This window comes from Clarias gariepinus, chromosome 7 (assembly GCF_024256425.1).
Source record: "Clarias gariepinus isolate MV-2021 ecotype Netherlands chromosome 7, CGAR_prim_01v2, whole genome shotgun sequence".
Taxonomy (NCBI): domain Eukaryota; kingdom Metazoa; phylum Chordata; class Actinopteri; order Siluriformes; family Clariidae; genus Clarias; species Clarias gariepinus.
Genome location: NC_071106.1, coordinates 33,496,568 through 33,516,405, shown reverse-complemented (window position 1 = coordinate 33,516,405; position 19,838 = coordinate 33,496,568). Strand labels below are relative to the sequence as shown.

At 38.3% G+C, this 19,838-nt stretch overlaps 1 protein-coding gene across 1 annotated transcript; it reads left to right on the top strand.

Annotated features, from left to right (window-relative positions):
- The first annotated feature begins 1,256 nt into the window (after window positions 1-1,256).
- loxl1 (lysyl oxidase-like 1) lies at window positions 1,257-19,550 on the top strand. Its single transcript, XM_053500458.1, has 7 exons — window positions 1,257-2,728; window positions 6,648-6,756; window positions 6,967-7,104; window positions 9,965-10,121; window positions 12,263-12,358; window positions 14,368-14,483; window positions 17,440-19,550. The coding sequence occupies exons 1-7, from the start codon at window positions 1,630-1,632 to the stop codon at window positions 17,444-17,446; spliced, it is 1,722 nt and encodes a 573-aa protein (XP_053356433.1). The 5' UTR covers window positions 1,257-1,629; the 3' UTR covers window positions 17,447-19,550.
- The last annotated feature ends 288 nt before the right edge of the window (window positions 19,551-19,838 follow it).

Genomic DNA, 19,838 nt, shown 5'->3' with positions numbered 1-19,838 from the left:
TCTTGCTCACTCATCGTCTATACCGTTTAATCCTGTATTCAGGGTTGCGGGGAGCCTGGAGCCTATCCCAGGAGACTTAGAGCACAAGGCAGGGTACACCCTGGACAGGGTGCCAATCCATCACACACATACAGACGTTTACACACAATGAGCAATTTGGGACCGCCAATTAACCAAACCTACATGTCTTTGGACTGTGGAAGGAAATCATAGTACCCAAAGGAAACCCACCAAGCACGGGGAGAAAATGCAAACTCCATGCACACCAAGACAGGAATCAACCCTGGCTGGATATTGAAACCAGACCCTGGAGCTGCAAGGCGACAGTGCTAACCACTACACCAATGTGCCGCCACGGCTTATCCTTTACAGGGTCAAGGGAAATCTGGAGCCTATCCCAGGGGACTCGAGGCAGGAGGCAGGGTACACCATGGGTGAGGATCCAGTCCATCGCAGGACACAAGCACACACTCTCTCACAAACTACAGGGAATTTAGAAACACCGATAAGAATATCTGTTTCTGGATTGTGAGAGGAAAGCAAAGCACATTGAGAAAACACACCAAACTTCTTAGGATTTTATCATTGTCTTCCAAATGGCTTCAGTAGCTTTCAGTTTAAACCTTTTCTACCTAAGTAATCATAAGCCAAGGAATCTTCTGATTCAAAAAGCAGCTGACATAACAACTGTCTGAACAGTGTGGTTCAGCACGCTTATACACTTTAAATAGAAACATAATTAACATTTTAACATAAATTTAAAGACAAAATAAGATATTGACTATGACAATATTGCATATTTGTTTGTTGAATAGCTGTTGTGTTTTTTAGGTACAGATTTGCACACTAGATTACACAGTACTTGCAGTTACAATATCTAAACACAAATGGATTTTTTTCCCTCTGATTTTTTTTCTTTTTTTTTCCATCTACATTTTAAGGAATTTTGCCTGGTTTTTATTATTATTAGAGTTTTTTAATATGTTCCCCTTTCCGTTCCCTGTTATGTAAGGCACAACAAAAGGGTTTTGCACCAAGCATCCCATCCTGTCCCCATGAAAAAATCTGTGCTATGTAGAGAACATGTCATGCCGGTGATCTAAATGTCTCCACAGATGGTGATGTTCACTCTGGAAGCTATTACAGAAATCTGTCTTTGCTACAGTTAAAGGGGAACAGCTCTAGCACTAGGGCCGTGTGGGAGGGAACTTTATAGCATGAGCACAGAAGAGGGGGACATTTTGGGAGAGGTTGCAAGCAATCAGAGAGGCAAATAGAAAGCTGGAGTTAGGAAGCAGTAAGCAGCTCTCACGAAAGAAGCTTAGAGAGCAATGCTCAGTCCACTGACAATTTCACATCCAAACCATCAGGACGAGGAGGTGTTGTTATGCAATTGCTTGCTCTGGGATGATAGAAGTGTCCTCTCCACTGCACAGGTACCATTCAAATGACTACATTTTAACACTGCTTTTTAACTTTAAGGGCTACCTATGGACACTGCAATCTTCATCCCTTTGGCTGTGTTGTGCACTTCGGAGCAAGGGGCAAGGATAATTTTTCAGTGATCTGGACTTACAGAAATTAATTCAAGTTTTAAATATTGTTGTTTTCCATGTAAATCTTGTGAAGATGCAGCCTGTTTTTATATATTGGTGGGTGTGGATGTTGCTGGGCATTTTTGAGGTACAGTCACAAGCTCAGTCACAGGCTCAATCTCCTAGTCAGAGACAAGATTCCCCTTCAAATCCCTGGAGGCAAGTGATCCAATGGGAAAACAACGGACGGGTGTTTAGCCTGCTCAACAGTGGAGCTGAGTATGTCCCGGCTCGTGGACAGGAACAGGACAGAAGTCATCGAGTACTTTTAGCTGACAGCCCTAACAGAAGGTCCAGACCAAATGGGGGGAATGTGCGCAGACAGGCACCTTCCAGAGGTAACTCAGAAACCATAAGGGGCCAGACCAGACACCCATTTGGATTTGGGCAAGTGCCAGAAAATTGGCGTCAGGGAAGCGTTGGTACTGGAACAGGTGAATCAAGTCGGTTTCAATCTTCCCCTAGCACACGTTACAGAACTGGTTCTTCTTCCTCCTCTTCATCATCCTCCTCTTCTTCCTTCAGTGTCCAATCATACCCACAGTACCCTTTCCAACAGCAGCCACAATATTATGCCCCATATGAATCTTTTGAACCACCATTCCAAGGAACAGGGTATTCAGCAGACACTAGTGGAGGCTTCACAGGAGTAAGATATGGTGCTGGTGGAGGTGGCGCTAGTTATTCTGTTGGAAGTTATGGTGGTGCTGTATTTCCAGGAGGAGGGCTGGCGCAAGTGGCTCCTAGGTCAGACATTAGGGATGATACTTACCGCTACTATCAACAATATGGTCCACCATTTCCTGCTGCTCCTGCACAACCTGCACAACCTGCACAACCTGCACAACCTGCACAACCTCCATTTTCAGATGGTTTGGACCGCCGATATACGCACAGCTTGTACAATGAGGAAACGGCAGGTCTTCCTGATACAAGTAATGCTGCAGAATCAGTTGCAACTGGTGTAAGCCAACCTGGCCTGCAAAGCCCCCAGTATGAGCAGTTTCCACCATTTGGAAGAACACAACCTCAGCCTCCATTCGTTCAGCAACCTGCACGTAACCCTCTCAGCTCTAACTTTGCAGAAAACCCCAGCACCAATGCAGGAAGTGTCTACCGACCTCAGCAAAGAGGTATAGTGACATTCACACACTGCACCATCTGTTCAAGAAATCCAATTTTGTATGTGCTGCAGAGCTTATAATATTCCTGATTCCTTTCTGTAGCTTTAAGTTTTATGTATTTATAAAACCATCAGCAAGAATAGTTGTAGTTTTGATCTGTTACTTATTTCACAGTTGATATATTTAGTCTGAAGTTCATGACAAATATATATTCAGTGTTGCTGGTACTGTACTTATTCAGTATGAGGTACACAATAGTTTAGGACACCAGAGATAAACTGTATTGTAATGTAGTTGCGCAGCTGGTGGTAATGTGAAATGGATGCTCCTGTGGAGTATGTTTCAAAATCCTTCTCATATTCTCTTTGATGGAAATGGAATGGAGGAAAAAAAATAGTGAGATCTAAAAAAATGTAGCTCTCTTGCCATACCAGTGTGTTTCCTGGCAAGCATAGCTCCTTTGGGTCAGACAAACTTGAAGCACCTGGGACTTAAACTACACTGTTTGATTCCAAAGTTATTTGCTTGTGCAGCTGGGAAGGGACATTATATTCTACTAGTTTTCATGTTTTTTGTCTTCCAACACTGACATTCTTTTTTGACATAACGCATTTTTTATTCCTTTTGTGCTGTATTTTAATTGATAAATGAAACAAAATACAAGCTTATCTCATCTCCAAACGTCGCCATGTTATTGGAACCAGGTGTTGCAAAATCTGCAAGGGTATGTTTAGTATATGGCCAGGCATTCTGCATTAAATGTTCTCATTGTTTTTGGAAGGTTGGCAGTGACTTCATCAAGCTAAAGGGTGGCTGAGGGGTGGAGTGGGGTCGAGTAGGTTTGGTGGTGGGAGTGTTCGGGGGGGGCTGCTATTTACAGGGTGAATGATCCCAGTATGTGCAACAAAGGGTGGAGTGAAGTACATAGGGATTATGGCATTTGGGTGTGGGGGTGAAAATAAGAGCAATAAATTACTTGAACATAGGTATACAATGTTCTCGTAATAAGTGGGGTTGCCACAGGAAACAGAAAATATTGCCTTCTGGTTACAAGTGTGTAGGTCGGTGTGTGTGCGTGACGAAGAGAGGAAGTGACTCAAGGAGGCCATATGAGGCCCATTTATAGCTGAAGCCAAAAGGCTTATTTTGTAATGTGGAGCTCCTTTCTTTGCATGCAAGTGATCTCAGTTTCAAAAGCAACAGACATAGGGTTGACAGAAAGGGTGGCCACTTTACTTACAAAAAGTTACAAAACGAAAAGAAGAAAAAATATCTAGTTAATATGTTTGGATGATAATATAAGCGTGGGATTTCTTTTTCCACATTGCTTCTTTGTCACATAGCCTTCTGGGTCACTGATGATCAGACAGGTGGTCATTGCATGAGTTACTGTATCAGAATAGAAAGCTTCAAGGATTTGATTTTAGTGAGCATTCATATCCCAACAGCATGCCAGATTCCACACCTTCCACCCTCAACCACCCACTTTATTTGTTTTAATAGATTGCAGCACGGTGGTGTAGTGGTTAGCACTGGCGCCTTGCACCTACAGGGTCCGGGTTCGATTCCTGGCCAGGCTTGATTCCCGTCTCTGTGTGCATGGAGTTTGGATGTTCTCCCAGTGCTTGGTGGGTTTCCTCCGAGTACTCCGGTTTCCTCCCACAGTCCAAAGATGTGTAGGTTAGGCTAATTGGCGTTCCCAAATTTCCCCTTAGTGTGTGTGTGAGTGTGTGCCCTGTCCAGGGTGTGGATTGGCACCCTGTCCAGGGCGTACGCTGCCTCGTGCCCTAAGCCTCCTGGGATAGGCTCCAAGTCCCCGTGACCCTGAATACAGGATAAAGCTGTATTGAAGATGAGTAAGTTAGTGAGAATGAAGCACTGGGTTTGGAAAATCCTTTTTTTTTAATTGTTGGTGCTGTGTACAGTATATGCCTGAGATGGCTGATCATGAGCATATCATAGTTTTATATGCATCCGAATTCCTGTTTGAGAATCAAAGAGACAATCAAAGAACTGCTTAACGTCCTAGTCAGTTAATCAAACTTCAATAAAAAAAAAATAATTACATAGTATGGATTTGACTGTTGTACTGAACAGTCTACATGTAGTAAAGATAAAGTAACATCATATATTAAAGAACAGCAAACTGTTTGAAGTGAGGGGAAGATACTCCAGAACTCTAGAAGAAACTCCAACCTCTCCTTTTTCACACTGATGTTACACTATTTACTAGACCTGACCCAGGAAGCCTCAAAGCCTGCTTCAGACACAGCTGACAAATCGGATGTGTATTCAGAGCTGAGACTGCCAAAACGCATATCTGAAGCACTCTTTGTACCAATGTGCAGCAATCAAGTCTTAAAAGCTCTAAAGCCATAAAAGTTTAGTGTTTAGGTGTTCACCTTGCAGCATTTTTACTGGTTTAAAGCTGCCCTTGTCTTGTCTGGTTCTTTAACCGTACTGTATAAGAAGGTAAAAAAAAAAGCTGGTTCCTTGGTGCTTTATAATATCGTCTGAAAGAGTTAAAGATATTAGTTCTGACAGCCACCATCTTTTTTTCTTCTTTTCTCCATTTATTTTTATAACAGACTTGATTTTGTGCCCAGTTTGGAACCAAGTAGAGAAATGAGATCATTGTTGTTCTACTGTTCGTGCTTACTTTATCTCCCTATCGTGCAATGACTTTCTATATATTTTGGTTGTGTTCCTTACAATTAGACTTCAGTGCTATTCTAGGTGGGTACGTGCAATGCAGATTATGTTTCACTAAAATACGTTATGCTTTAAGGCATTATTAACATCATCAGTTTCGTGTTTAACATGATGACATCACGTTCACAACTTAAAAAAAATTCTAAATCAGTTCTGTAGGGACCCATTTCTGTAAGGAATCCTACTGATGTTAGACCTTAAACAGAACCGTTACAAGAACTATAAAACTCTAAAGAGTGGTTGATGAAACCATACAGTACTAGCATAATAAGGTTAAGGGTATTAAGGTCGCGCTGCTTTATTAAATCAATTTGAATCAAATCTGTGGTGCATTTCCTTTTTTGGTGTGTTCATTTAGACACAATAGACCGTGGGCCTAAAAAAATATTTGAAGAGCATTTGAGGGAGCTGGTCTCAGGATGGTTCCAGTCAAACAACAGCTAGTTTATTTGAAGTGAGAAACAAACAAGTGAGCCAAATGCTGGAATCAAAACACAAATGCCAAGCTGACAAGCTGCTAAACTGAGCTGCAAGGTGCAAACTGAGACCAAGGACAAGGCTGAAACATCAAGTTATAAAAAAGTTAGATACTGTATATATACACACACGCTATACACACACACTATATAGCCAAACGTATTTTCTCGCCTGCCTTCATATTAGCAGGGTTTAGGAGTGTGTTTATGGGGTTTTTTAACCATTCTTTCAGAAACGCATTTGTAAGGTGAGACACTGATGTTGGGTCAAAGTCTCAGCTCTTATTTATCCTATGGGTGTTCTATCAGATTAAGTTGATCTATCAGATTAAGGGACTCTGTGCAGGCCAGTCAAGTTCTTCCAAACCAAACTTGCTCATCCATGTGCTGGTGAACAGTCATTTTGGAACTGGTGTGGGGTTCCTTTTACTGGAAGTAATGGGCCGAGCCCAACTCCTGAAAAACAATCCAGTTTCAACATGACTGCTCACCAGTGCACAAAGCAAGGCAACTATTTTTAGTTTTTAAATAGTTTAATTAATTGCGGTAGGAAACAAATCATAACAAGTACAATTTTCGAAGCAAATTAAAAGTTTGACCCTTCACTCTGACCCAGCTCTCTACCTGGGATATGTGAAAAAAATATTTTGTTGTGCTGTAAGTTTCATATGTATCACGTTTTAACAGTATTTAATTTATGCCTTGATCACAAATTGATTGAAGTTGTCTCTTTTGATTAGGATTGCCTGACCTAGTGCCAGACCCTCACTACATCCAGGCCTCCACATACATCCAACGATCCCATATGTACTCTCTACGCTGTGCTGCTGAAGAAAAGTGCCTCTCTAGGTAAATATCTGTTTCCTGTTTACTCTTGTTTTTTTTATATATATTCTGCAAAAGCCCAGTACATGTACACTTGTTTTATAAAGGAGGCGGAATAATGTGCTGGTCAAGTATGACAGTCGTAATTAACTGTGGCAGTAATATATCACTGCTTACAATATATTGCTTTTTTTTTGTTCTTAATGGCCTGGGGAATGTTTGACTTTTCCACAGTTCAGCCTACACCTCTGACATCACAGACTATGATGTCAGGGTCCTGCTACGCTTCCCTCAGCGGGTTAAGAACCAGGGGACGGCTGATTTCATGCCCAACCGACCTCGGCATACCTGGGAGTGGCACAGCTGTCACCAGTGAGTCCAACCCAATTATCCTGTTTCCTGTGAGGCTCCGTAGTGACAGGTTTAGGTCTTATACTGACCTACATGGGTCAACAAGACACTGATGATACCAGTAATTGACTTTTAATAAACGAAATAGGGACGTTATGGATATTTATGCTAGACTGATAATTCTGTACCACCTGATCTGAAATACCACTTCCAACGTCATTGTTTTCTTATTTGTTGCAGCATTTAATAGGATTTTCTCTTTGGATAGGGGGATTATGCTGCAGGCTTGTTTAGCTGCTGGCCATTATCCTGAGTCTAAATTCCTCAGACAGCTATGTATCTAACCTTAACTGAGCTTAATCAAAAATAAATTAAATTCTGTCTCTGTCTGCCAATATTATCTGCATGGAGCAGAGTTTTACCCCTGCGGGTTTTAAAACAGCAGCCTATGCACAAGAAAAAAAAAAAAATATATATATATATATATATATATATATATATATATATATATATATATATATACAAAGATATATATTATTCCTGTAAAATGCACAAAGTGGACACTCATTTTCATAATTAAAATGTTAAAACTTGCCTCATTCTCATCAGGGAGAAAGAGGAATAAATAATAATAAAAATGGTTTAAAAGGAAACAGATGATGGTCAAATTCCACTTCCCTAACAGGGCAGTCAGGCCATTCTGTTCGTAAATGACCTTCACGTATTTATTGCTTTCCATTATTATCCTACGTCAGCGCTGGTCAGGCAGAACATAGGTCAGAGGTCATTTCTGTTTGTGCAGGTGCAGTATGTGATGTTTTCAGATCCCTCAATGCCTGTCACATGCAAACAGAGATCGTTAGTGAAAAATTACAACCCTGTCTCTTTGTTTAAGAGTGTGTGCTTTATTGTTTAACGTCAGTAAAGTTTGTGCACGTTGAGGAATAACTTTTTGTAAGCACCATGCTAAAGTTTCAGAAGAAATCTAGAGTTAATCTGTGTGACAGTTAGCTAAGTGTCATGGTATTCAGTGCAACACAACCTTAAGTATGATATTGCTTTTATAGAATAGATTTTCAATGACTATTTGTTATCAATAGATTATAATTTGTTCATTTATTTAACTGGTTATTTTGGCACACCAACACATCTCCTTCTGCAGAACTAGCATTTAGCTTCTAACTTACAGTTAGTGTAATTAACAGGAATGAAAATAGTTGCTTTAATCAATTATGTTAGTTTTTAAATACACTTAAATACTTAGTTATTCAGTACTTTCAGATCTGTAGCTGACTTTATTTTATCACCGCATAATGTTTTTGAGCCTAGACCTGACCACCTGAAGCAACCCCAGACCATACTACTGCCCTCAGAGCCGTAATGCATGATGAGTGCATCGCTTCAGGTGCTTCCCTTCTTACCCCGACTCATACATAATTCTGAATAAGGCTAGTTTGGACCACATGACTTTTTTATATTGGCTATCTTCATGCTTCCTAGTAAATTGAATCAGAATTTTTTATGATTATTTTGACTACCGAGTGGTTTTCTTAACACATAAATGTTTGGTCCCAATTTCCTCATCAAAAGTTTAGTTCCAAAAAGTTCTCCTCACATTGTGTAAGAGGAAATGCTCTTGTTTCCACTATTAAACACAAGTATTATTTTAAATAGCTTGACACATGACAATAATTTGATCCATCTGCATTGTTTTAATGGCCAGACAGAATTTGCAAGTTTCAGTTTGAATTCAATAATAATAAATAAATAATGCGAAAAAAGTTGAATTTATTTTTTCTATATGTTGACCTGTAGTGTTTGTCACCTCATCCTCATTTCAGGATTACACTCTCTTTCACTCACTCATTTTCTATACCGCTTTATCCTGTATTCATGGTCGCGAGGACCTGGAGCCTATCCAAGAAGGCTTAGGGTACGAGCCAGGGTACACTCTGGACAGGGTGTAAATCCATCGCAGGGCGCACACACACCCATTCACACACTATGGGCAATTTGAGAACGCCAATTAGCCTAACCTGCATATCTTTGGACTGTGGGAGGAAACCAGAGTACCCGGAGAAACCCACCAAGCACAGGGAGAACATGAAAACTCCATGCACATTGACATCGAGCCTGACCGGGAATCGAACCTGGACCCTGGAGGTGCAAGGCGACAGTGCTAATCACCACACCACCGTGCCGCCCTTTCAGGATTACAATGTTTTTTAAATCATGAATAACATTCTATCCTGGTGGAAACTCTGAGCCTTGCTCCCTGTCAGTGTCTTTCTTTAAAAGTTGCTTTCGGAAAGCCCTTAATTCATTCTTATGCTTTAATTTCTTTCTGATCCAGTATGCTTTGGAATTTATTACATCACCTGCCAGACTCCTACTAAAACATGCCTTAGCTAAACACTTAGGTCATATATCAGGAAAGTGTCTACTTTCACAAAAGGAGTAGTGTTGAAATTTTGCCCTCATTGATGTTTCATATCTGTCTATAGCATACTGTAAAGTCAAACATTTGAATGTGCACCTTGTCAGACTGATTGATATTCCCTTGAGTTCCAATTCCTACATCACTGCCAAACAAGTTTTAGAATGTGTGCCACAAAAGGTGTGAGGTGAGTCTGAATTGAGGTTCTTAACACTAGTCACTGCTTGTTGAACAGCTCTTGCAGTAGTCTGTGACTGATTGAATTGCCCTCGTGGCACTCGAACCCAACATTACCAACGAATACAGTGCTCTCAAAGTGCCGTGGGCTGACAGGCGAAATGAACAAGTGCAAATGAAAGAGAATTGCTTGCGTTGTTACTTTTATTAGATTATGTTGACTGAATGAATGAATCACTCTCTTTCACACACTCTTCCCCCTTGCAGACATTACCACAGTATGGACGAATTCAGTCACTATGACCTACTGGAAGTGAGCACAGGTAGAAAAGTGGCAGAAGGACACAAGGCCAGTTTTTGTCTGGAGGACACCACATGTGACTTTGGTCATCTTAAACGCTACGCCTGCACTTCCCATACTCAGGTACGCCTAACCTTAAATGTAAAAGAAATTTTGACCAGATATATCAGACTAAATACAGTAGACAACATTTTACTGTATGCTCTATGCCAAAATATTTACAACACTTTGCATAGATTGTAAATAAGGGAGCCAAGTCTCACCCTTGTTTCAGCCGTACAGTAGTACAATCAGTACAATCTGCTCACAATGGACATCCTTTAGAGCTAACTTTATAGAATTTAACTTCAAAACTGAGACATATCTAAATATGAATGCATTATTTAGTGTTCTGAAAGGTTTCAATTCAATATACATTCACTGGCCACTTCATTATGTGCACCTTGCTAGAACTGGGTTGTACTTGTTTTGCTTCAGAACTGGCATAGAATTTGTGGCATAGATTAAACAAAGTCCTGGAAACATCCCTCAGAGATTATAGTTCATCCTTAGATGACTTATATGATTTGTCAGCTACATACCCACGTTGCGATTCACCAGTTAAACCACATCCGAACACCAAAGGTGCTTAATTGTAGTGCGATCTGGTGACTGTGGAGGCCATTTGAGTTCAGTGAACTCATTGTCATGTTCAATAAACCAGTTTGAGATGATTTTTAGCTTTGTGACATGAAACATTATCCTGTGGTCACGAAGAGTCTACTTAGGTTGGCTATGGCATTTAAACTATAGTCAATTAATAATAAGAGGAAAAATGAGTATCAAAAATATCCCAAACACCATCACACCACCATCAGCCTGAACTGTTAGTATAGGCCAGGATGAATCCATGCTTTCTGGCCCTACCATCTCAATGTTGCAAAAGATATTGATACTTATCAGACCAAGTAAATTTTGTCCAATTCTGGTGAGCCCATGCGAATTGTAGCCACAGTTTTATGTTATTAATAGACAGGAGTGGTACACAGTTTCATCATTTGCTGCTGTAGACCATCTGCTTTGACATGCTCTTTGGCATACCTTGGTTGTGTCGAGATTTTTATTTATTTTTACTTATTTTTTTGGAGTTATTGTTGCCTTTCTTTTAGCTTGAACCAGTCTGCCCATTCTTTTCTGACCTCAGGCATCAACAAGGCATTTTTGCCTAGAGAATTTCTGCTCATTGGATATTTTCTCTTTTTCAGACCATTCTCTATAGGCCCTAGAGATGGTTGTGCATGAAAATCCCAGCAGGTTAGCAGTTGGGGTAATACTAAGACCAGCCTGCCTGAATTTAACTGCCATGTCACATTCAAAGTCACTTAAATCACCTTCTTATCCCCATTCTGATGCTCAGTTAGACCTTCAGCAGATTGGCTTGACTATGTCTACATGTCTTAATGCAAGTGTTGCTACCATGTGATTGGCTGATTAGATGTATGAACAGGTGTACCTAATGAAGTGGCGGGTGATGTATTGAATATGCTGCATTTGATTTTGTTTGTCTTATTCTAGCCAGCTAACTCAGATACTTGATGTACTGTATATTAACTTCTTCATACAAGCTGTATAGTCAAAGTTATAGATTTAATGAGCCATTATGTCTGTATGTTGATTAATCTAAAAAGTAAGTAAAGTAATGAATGCTACTTTGTTTGCTGTTGATGGAGAGGCCAGCCATATTGATTTGAGGTCACTTTTTTGATGGGGGTCTGGGTTAGAAGTTGCAGGCAAATGCAGTAATTATTAGTGCACTATAATCTTTCTAAGAAAGCAAAAAAGATGGAACAGGTACTGTATGTACTAAACTCACCAGGACGCAACAGAAACTGAAAAGTTTGTCCTTGGGTTCATATATAATTTAAAAAGTAAAGAAAGGGTAAGAACAAAAAAGAAGCTAAGAACCTTCTTGTTTATAGACTTATATGGATATTTGAAGGAGTACACCGACGCAGATAGTGACATTGGATTACAACATTACATTATGATGCACGGTCTAGTAGAAGAGGTTTGTTTCTCAAGGTTTCTTGCTCCTGTCAACTCTGGCTTGCTTATTAGGATAATAAACCTACATCTGGATACTTCAAAGCTGCTTTGTGGCAAAATCTATTTTCAAAAGCACTATACAAATAAATAACACTGAATTGTATTGAAATGTCCGACTGCTGGAGTGTATGTTGTAACCATCTTTCTTTTTTTATTCTTGTTTTCAAATGCTCCTCCAGGGTCTCAGTCCAGGTTGCTATGACACATACAGTGCAGACATTGACTGCCAGTGGATTGATATTACAGATATCAAGCCAGGAAACTACATCCTGAAGGTAATAGCATTCATATGAGTTTAATGCAATCCAGAACTCTTTCATTTTGTGTTTCACTTGCCAGTTTGTTCCATTTGTCGGACCATTTCAACACTGCTAATTCGAAGCATGCTAATATCGATAACATATGGAATCCAGAAGCAGCTAAATGCTTAGAGAAAGCCTTTTTATTTGGGCTATTCCAGGGTTTCCATAAAAGGAGTCGGGCAACAGTAACGGTTTGGTTCTACAGGCTAGTCAGAAACTAGCACAAGACAAAAAGACAACTTGGGATACCTGGAAAATCTACAAAATTAGAGCGATGATAACAAAGAGAGCACAGAGAGAACGTTAATGTGGTTTATAAGTGGCAGAGAAAAAGAAAGTGTTGTTCACACATTGTTTACCAGAAGAAACCAAACTAAACACAGATGCTAACAATGGGGTGGTCAAAAAGGAGCTTTAGCAGGAGCTGTAGAAAAAAAAAGGAAGTGAAAAATCTGAAGCAAACATGGCAGACCTGTGTCAAACACAACCAGATCCAAACCTAAATTAATGTAAGTGTATGCTGAGAGTGTTAGGGATTCACTCAGAAATTATAAATGGGATTGGATTAAAGTTGCCACCTGTCCAGTTTTCACCTTGTTTTCAGGCTGTGTGTGCATGTGTCTAGTTTTGGCTGACAATAAAATGATGTTGGCCAGTTTATTTGTCACTCCCCGGTTCCTCATTCCCACTGGCAGATTTTTTTGTGTGTGAAGCCAATAATACAGAGAGCTGCCACACATCACATCACCTGACTACAAATCCCTAGAACAAAACCCCTAAAGAGAACTGACAAAGAAAGGAACAAAATGCTGCAAAGACAGTTATTTGCATTCAATTTTATTTTAGATTATACAAACTTGTTTTAAAGAGGAACACTTTGCTATTATGATGTAAAATACAGCTTGAATAAACATTGGCAGGGAGTCTAATGAGAGTTTGACCATGGATGTATGTTGGGATAATGGAATAATATTGTCATGGTTATTCCAATGGTCACAACACCGAATTGGATTTAAAAATTCTAACTTGGAGAGAATATACAGTATTGTGCAAAAGTCTTGAGCTACCCGTCATTTCATCATATTTTGTTTCCAAAGAGCCAGACTTTCTTGTATTTTTTATGTAGTCTTGAGGAATCGTTCTCCAGCCTTCCTAAAGGACTTTTCTGGCTTTTGTTTTTGGCAAGTTTTTGTCTCTGATTTCCAGTTCAGTCCCTGTACCTGACCAGTTTCAGAGGAATGTTTTTGTGTGTTTGTTAAGTCACACAGTGGCCTACAGTATGAATCATTCAAATATTACAAAAACATCGCATTTATTGCATGAATCAGCGAGAAACTGGCACAGATGTTCAGGTCAGTGATTACAATACTGGTGATGCTGAATGCTAAGGGGTTGGAACAGACAAGAGGCGAAATGAGGTTGCTGCTGAGGTTGTTTTGTAAACAACCAATTTTTTAATTTAGCCATTCTGGAGCAGAATGTCACAGAAAAAAAACATTTGTTTCAATTCCTTTAAATATAATTAACATCATTTAATTTAACTTAATTTAATATGAAGGATGCCTAAATGCTTTTTCACAATACTGTATGACTGAAAGAACAAGCTTGAACATGATGGATGTTTAATTGTTGAAGGAGTTCATTTTTTATCAAATGCAGCTGCTAGACAGAGATTCCTCCAGCAATGTGAGCTATGCTGCTGCATTGTGTTCGGTGTGCTCCTATTTCTGATTGTCCTGTCAGAGCTAATACAAGGCATGCAAATACAGGCCTCCCTTGTGTCGCTGGAAAAACAATTACATCAGGAATGCTTCTGGCAGAGCCTTTATTTCCATTTCTAATTTGCTTATGAATAAAAGATCTTAAATACTCTCTTATAACAACTTCATACTATTAAATATAATATAATGTGTGTGTATATCTATCAATATATTTTTTTGTTTGTTTGTTTGTTTGTTTGTTTGTTTTTTTCTGAACTCCAGGTTCAGGTTAATCCCAAATACCTGGTGCTTGAGTCGGACTTCACCAACAACATTGTCAGGTGTAATCTTCACTACACAGGGCGCCTTGTTCGAACAACAAACTGCAAGATCTCCCAGTGAGTCAGTATACTTTTCTATGCTTTATTGTGATTACTTATTTTGCTGAATTTAAGCAACATGTTAAGGATAAACATGGTAGGGATCGGATTCACCCAGGTGCCACCCGATACCATATTATCACGATACCTTAGTGCTAATTCAATCTGTATTGTGATTCTGTTAGTATCACCATTTTATATATATCTTGATTGTATATATATTTTTTTTAATTTGGAATCTAAAAACATAATTTTTATTTTAAACAAACTTTGCAAATAATCCGCTCCTGGCACACAGGATGATGTGCTGCCTGCCATTAAGTGAATAGTTTAGAGAATACCACTTGTAGGATTATAGATGAACTGAAAAAGTTTACCCTTTAAATGCAAACATATTCCAAAATAAATGTCCCATTAAAAAATAATTTAAAATTAATTTAATTAAGGATTTTTGAGTCAGTGTGGCTGTGCATTAATTGCCACACAAAAGAAGTGTGACACATTACTGAATCAATTTTATCCCTCCATCTCTAATACATAGCAATGGGAGTCTCATTGTCCTAAGCCATCTGTCTGGATTTTGCAGCAAGATTGCAAATTTTATTTTAAAGTTTTCTGGTAGATCTTATTATTTTTCAACCAACCCTGTTAATTCGATTGGACTTAGTTTAGTCTGTGCTTTTTGACATGTCCAAATTGTCCTTTTATCTTTCAACTCATGATAACTGCAATATAAACACAGTCTCGCTTTTTTTCTTTTAAACATGCATATACAGATACACATCCCTGTAAGTGATGTGTCATTTGTGCTGACTTCTATTTGTATATAAAAGTAGTCAAAGTAAAAACATTTTAATATTTGCACTTCATTACAACTTCTGCATGTTTCTATCATCGATCAGCAAATTACCTTGAAATATCATCAGTAAATGACTTTTGCAATCTTTTTTTCCCAATAATGTGTGAAGTTATTTAACAGTTTATGCTTGAAAGACTATTTTCCATTACTTATTTATTATGGATAATGAAAATGTGCATTCTCAGTCCTGCAACATTCACTTCACCATGCTGCCTGAATTATAGATTAATTGTAAATTATTAATGAATGCCATTTTAAGTATGTCATCTGAATGCTCTTAATGGCATTGTTCCATTAATATGGATGCTACCATGGTAACCACACTTTATAAAACTGCTAATTCTATATTAAACATAAAACACAATTATGTTACTTTCAACCATGTATTAAAATGTTAAAGTGCATTGGTGGCTCAGTGGTAATTTTCTTGCCTGCCATGTGGAAGGGCTGGGTTCGATTCCCAGCCAATGCCCAAAACCCAGCCACTGGATGTAATGCCAGTCCCAAGCCCGGATAAAATGGGAGGGTTGTGCCAGGAAGGGCATCTAGCATAAAACCTGTACCAAGCTTGTGTGCGGATCGGCTGGTCTGCTGTGGTGACCCCTTGCCAGGAGAAGCCAAAAGACCAACAACATTAAGTGAAAATGTTTGAGTTAAAATTGTTTAAGTAAAAAGTTTGAAAACAACTTTTAATTTCTTGTTGTTTTATTTCTTTTTACATTATGAAGGCATCCAAAATATGCATTAATCTCTTTTAAACAGTTGATATTGAGATGTGTCTGCTGCTTTGGCTCTGTAAAGCCTTTATAATGGCTAAGTAGGTGATTTTTTGGGGGGGCTGGTACATCTTAGAACTTTCCCTCTGCAGCAGAGGTTAGTTTTGGTATTGGTTTCCTGGAATGGTCTTCATGAGCTAGTTTCATCATGGTGCTTGATGTGTTTTGCAAATGCACTTCACGGTATGGTTCTTACAAGGAGTGTTCCAAAGCAGCTGACCTTCATGTCTTAAAATAACAACTGACTGTTGCTGTTGCTGTTGTAACTTAATTACCCAATGCCGTGTCATTTCATAGTTTTGAAAAATAAAAAATCCAGTATTGTTCTAGAATGTAGAAAATAAATCCAAACTTGTGTCCAAACCTTTGGCTGGTACTGTACACATTTACTTTCTTACTGCCCTTTACATCTTTAGCACCTAAGGCAGCAATGAAGTTCTTCCACCTAAGTCTGTAATTGCCCAGTTTCTGTAAAGTGCCCCAGGTGTGTTGATGTTCTTTGGCTCATGCTTCTATTGTGATTTTTCATGTTGTCTTTGGCCGTCCTCTCCTGCATTTCCCTTCAGGTGTCTGAAAGAGGTCTGTTTTGGTGATGGCTTCCCGTAAAACATGACCTATCCACTTCCATCATATTCTCATGATAATTATAACCATGTTTTCTTTTTGGCATTTGTTGAGAATCCTAATTAGTACTTTTTTGAGGCCAAAATATTTGTAGGATCCTTCTTAGACTCCTTGTGTGGAAAGTGGGCAGCTTGTGTTGGTCTTGTGTTGTCATCATCCAAAACCCATACAGCAAGATGCAACTATTATACACTTAGTGTACTCTCCTGTTCTCCAGACAGTTCACAATCTGTTTTTGTTTATGAAAGTCTATTCTGGATGACTGTATGAGAACATGATGATGTCACTGCAAAGTCCAGAACATCAAGAGTGAAGAATATGTTCCATCTGATGTCTGTTTCACATGTGTTTCACCTGTTGTTTGATGCATCACCGAATGGATGATAAACAGCGTTGATTACATCATGCAGCATCGATGGACTCAATGTTTTCACATTGGAAAATATCTCTGCCATTCAATGTATTGCCTAGTTATGTTATGTAGTGTTAATAGAAAGCAAATAAAAGTAAATAAATAAATAAAAACATGTTAAGTCAATTGTTATTAAGAGTTGGAATGGCTAAATAACACCCCAATCCAATATATATATATTTTTTACTTTAAATATAGTCAGATCTCAACTGCACACCACATGCAGTAGATGGTCGAAAACAATTAACATCAAGCACTGCTCTCATGTTTGCATTTTTCTTTTTCTTTTTTTGTCCTTTGTAGGTCTTGATTGCCTGTCAGAAGATGATGACCTGGGAGTGAAGCTGTTCCATTGAAATGTGAATGGAATACTTAGTGTTTGTTTTATTTTTATTATTTTATTTTTATTTTTTTGGCCATGTTGTTGTTTGTCTTTTTCTGGTCCCATAAGTTATGTAGAAGCTAGGGGGCAATGTGTACTACTTATATAATCAAGATATGTCCTGATACCCCAATAACACCACACAGTGGGGTACCAAAATTGGAATTTCTTTTTTTAAATTCCATTTTTCCAACATACCCTTTTCAAAATAGCAAACACACACCATCAGCCTTTAAGCCAGATAGACACTGTATGATTTGAGTTATTCAAAATCCAATTAAATTCTCTGCCAAACAGACAAACCATACTGAAGAATGTAGAATGTAAAAAAAAATCCTAGTATTTCGTGATACACGACATGTGATAGACTTGTGCAATGTCTGCCTGGCTTCGGACATAACAAACAGCTTTTAGTCCATTGGAAACACTGGCTTATTTATACCATTCATTTTTAAGAATGGTTATTTTTAGCAAGAACCATTTGATAAGATTAAAAACATTACATCAAATAGAGACAGGTGCTGAAATGCAAACAACTGAGCCCATGGGGCACTGTAAATCACCACTTCATATCAGGAAAAGTCCCTGAAACCTTCATTTTCAGTGTCAGGAGAAGAAGATATATAGACTCATACAACTGGAAGCAATCGTTCTGTTGAAAAAGTCCCTTTTCCCCCCCTTCCTCTCGATTGAAACGAAGGTGAAATAATAAAATGTGGTTGAAAGAAAGAGAATTTTGTGTGTATGAATCATCTACTATCATAGCCAGTTTGTTCAGGAAATTTACTTTAGCTTGACTGAGCGAGCCTTAAACAGATTCTCATTCTGAAACTGCCAGAGGGGATTAAACAATTTTGAATGAACGCCTTATATTTAAATTGCTGCCTAAAAGCGTTATAGCCCCCTATTAACCGTTTCCTTTCAAAAACCTGCTTTCTTGTTATCTTGATGGTTTACAGATAATGTCTGATTTCGCAATTTAGTAGTCGCCTTTTGAAACGAATGACAAATGCTTGCATGCATCTGATGAATTGGCAGCTTTTTCGCTCAGTGATTCTTATTGATCAAAAGTTTTTTTGTGTCTGTTACCTTTTGAAAAAAAAAATCTTGTGTCATGTGAGCAGTTATGGGCTGTAAACGCATTTTGTATTTTTAAAGCTACCAACACTGGTCCGATGCCATAGGTTATCCTAATTTTAACATGTGACTGTTACTCCACTATAATACAGCTTGAAAACATTGGAAATTATTTTAACTGCATTTTTGTTTTCTTCAAAGAAAGTCTTAAGTACTGTGTTAGAACATTAATTGCTGTAATTGTTACATTGTAGGCATTTCTTCTTTCATGGTTTTTACCTGTACATCTGATTCCTACCTTTTGTTTAATAGCTGTGCTGCAGCAGAATGTAACTAAGATGATACTACTGTTGCAAAACTAACATCGCAAAGCTTGATAGTGCTTACGAGCCCAGTGCCATCTCAACCTACCTCTGAAAGAGAGTTAGTTATTTTATTTTACCAGTCGAGAGAACTTCCCTTTATTGCTAAACTTGAAAGAACACACACTAAATAAATCACAACTTAATATACTATTTGTAATCATTTATAAATGCTTATTTGGAACAACCTCCCATATAACAGGTTTTCTTTAACTTAGGCATTTTGCTTTATTATTAAATGTCTTCTGAATGTGTTAAAACTGGGACCCTTTAATTCAAAGTAATACAACTTCTCTATCTACAGTAGTTGTATTACCAGATGGATGAGTGTACATGCGAAAAACCCAAGAACGTTTTTTTTTTTTTTTCACTACAATAATGTTGATCATATAAACAAATGACTTTTCGTATTTCATTCCTGTATTTCTTCTAATTGGTTTTGGATCTTTGGTTTCTTACCAAGTTTATAACACAGTGTGGAGATTTGCACATTTCCTTTTTTTAAGTTTGTTGGTTGTTTTCTTTGCTTTTAAATATTTGTTTTTAGTCTGTATACCAGATCTTCAAATAAAGACAAAAGAATAATACAATAATTTCCAAAGTGTGGAAAACTGTTTGAAATGTTTTCTAGCTTTGTGCTTAGTTAATATTTTACTGTGATTTTATTTACTTCAAGGTTAACATGTTCCACATGTAGTCACTTGAAGCCAAGAAGCGAATGGAGTAGTGGGAAACAGATTTTTTATTTTTTATTCCAGCAGCTACCTTTGGCAGCAAGCTTAAAGTTTTCATATTATGTGGTCATTTTCTTGCATATATCTGCAGAATGTTTCTTTTGTATGTAGTTTTGTTAACCATCCTCCTTTCCGGGTACTTCATCA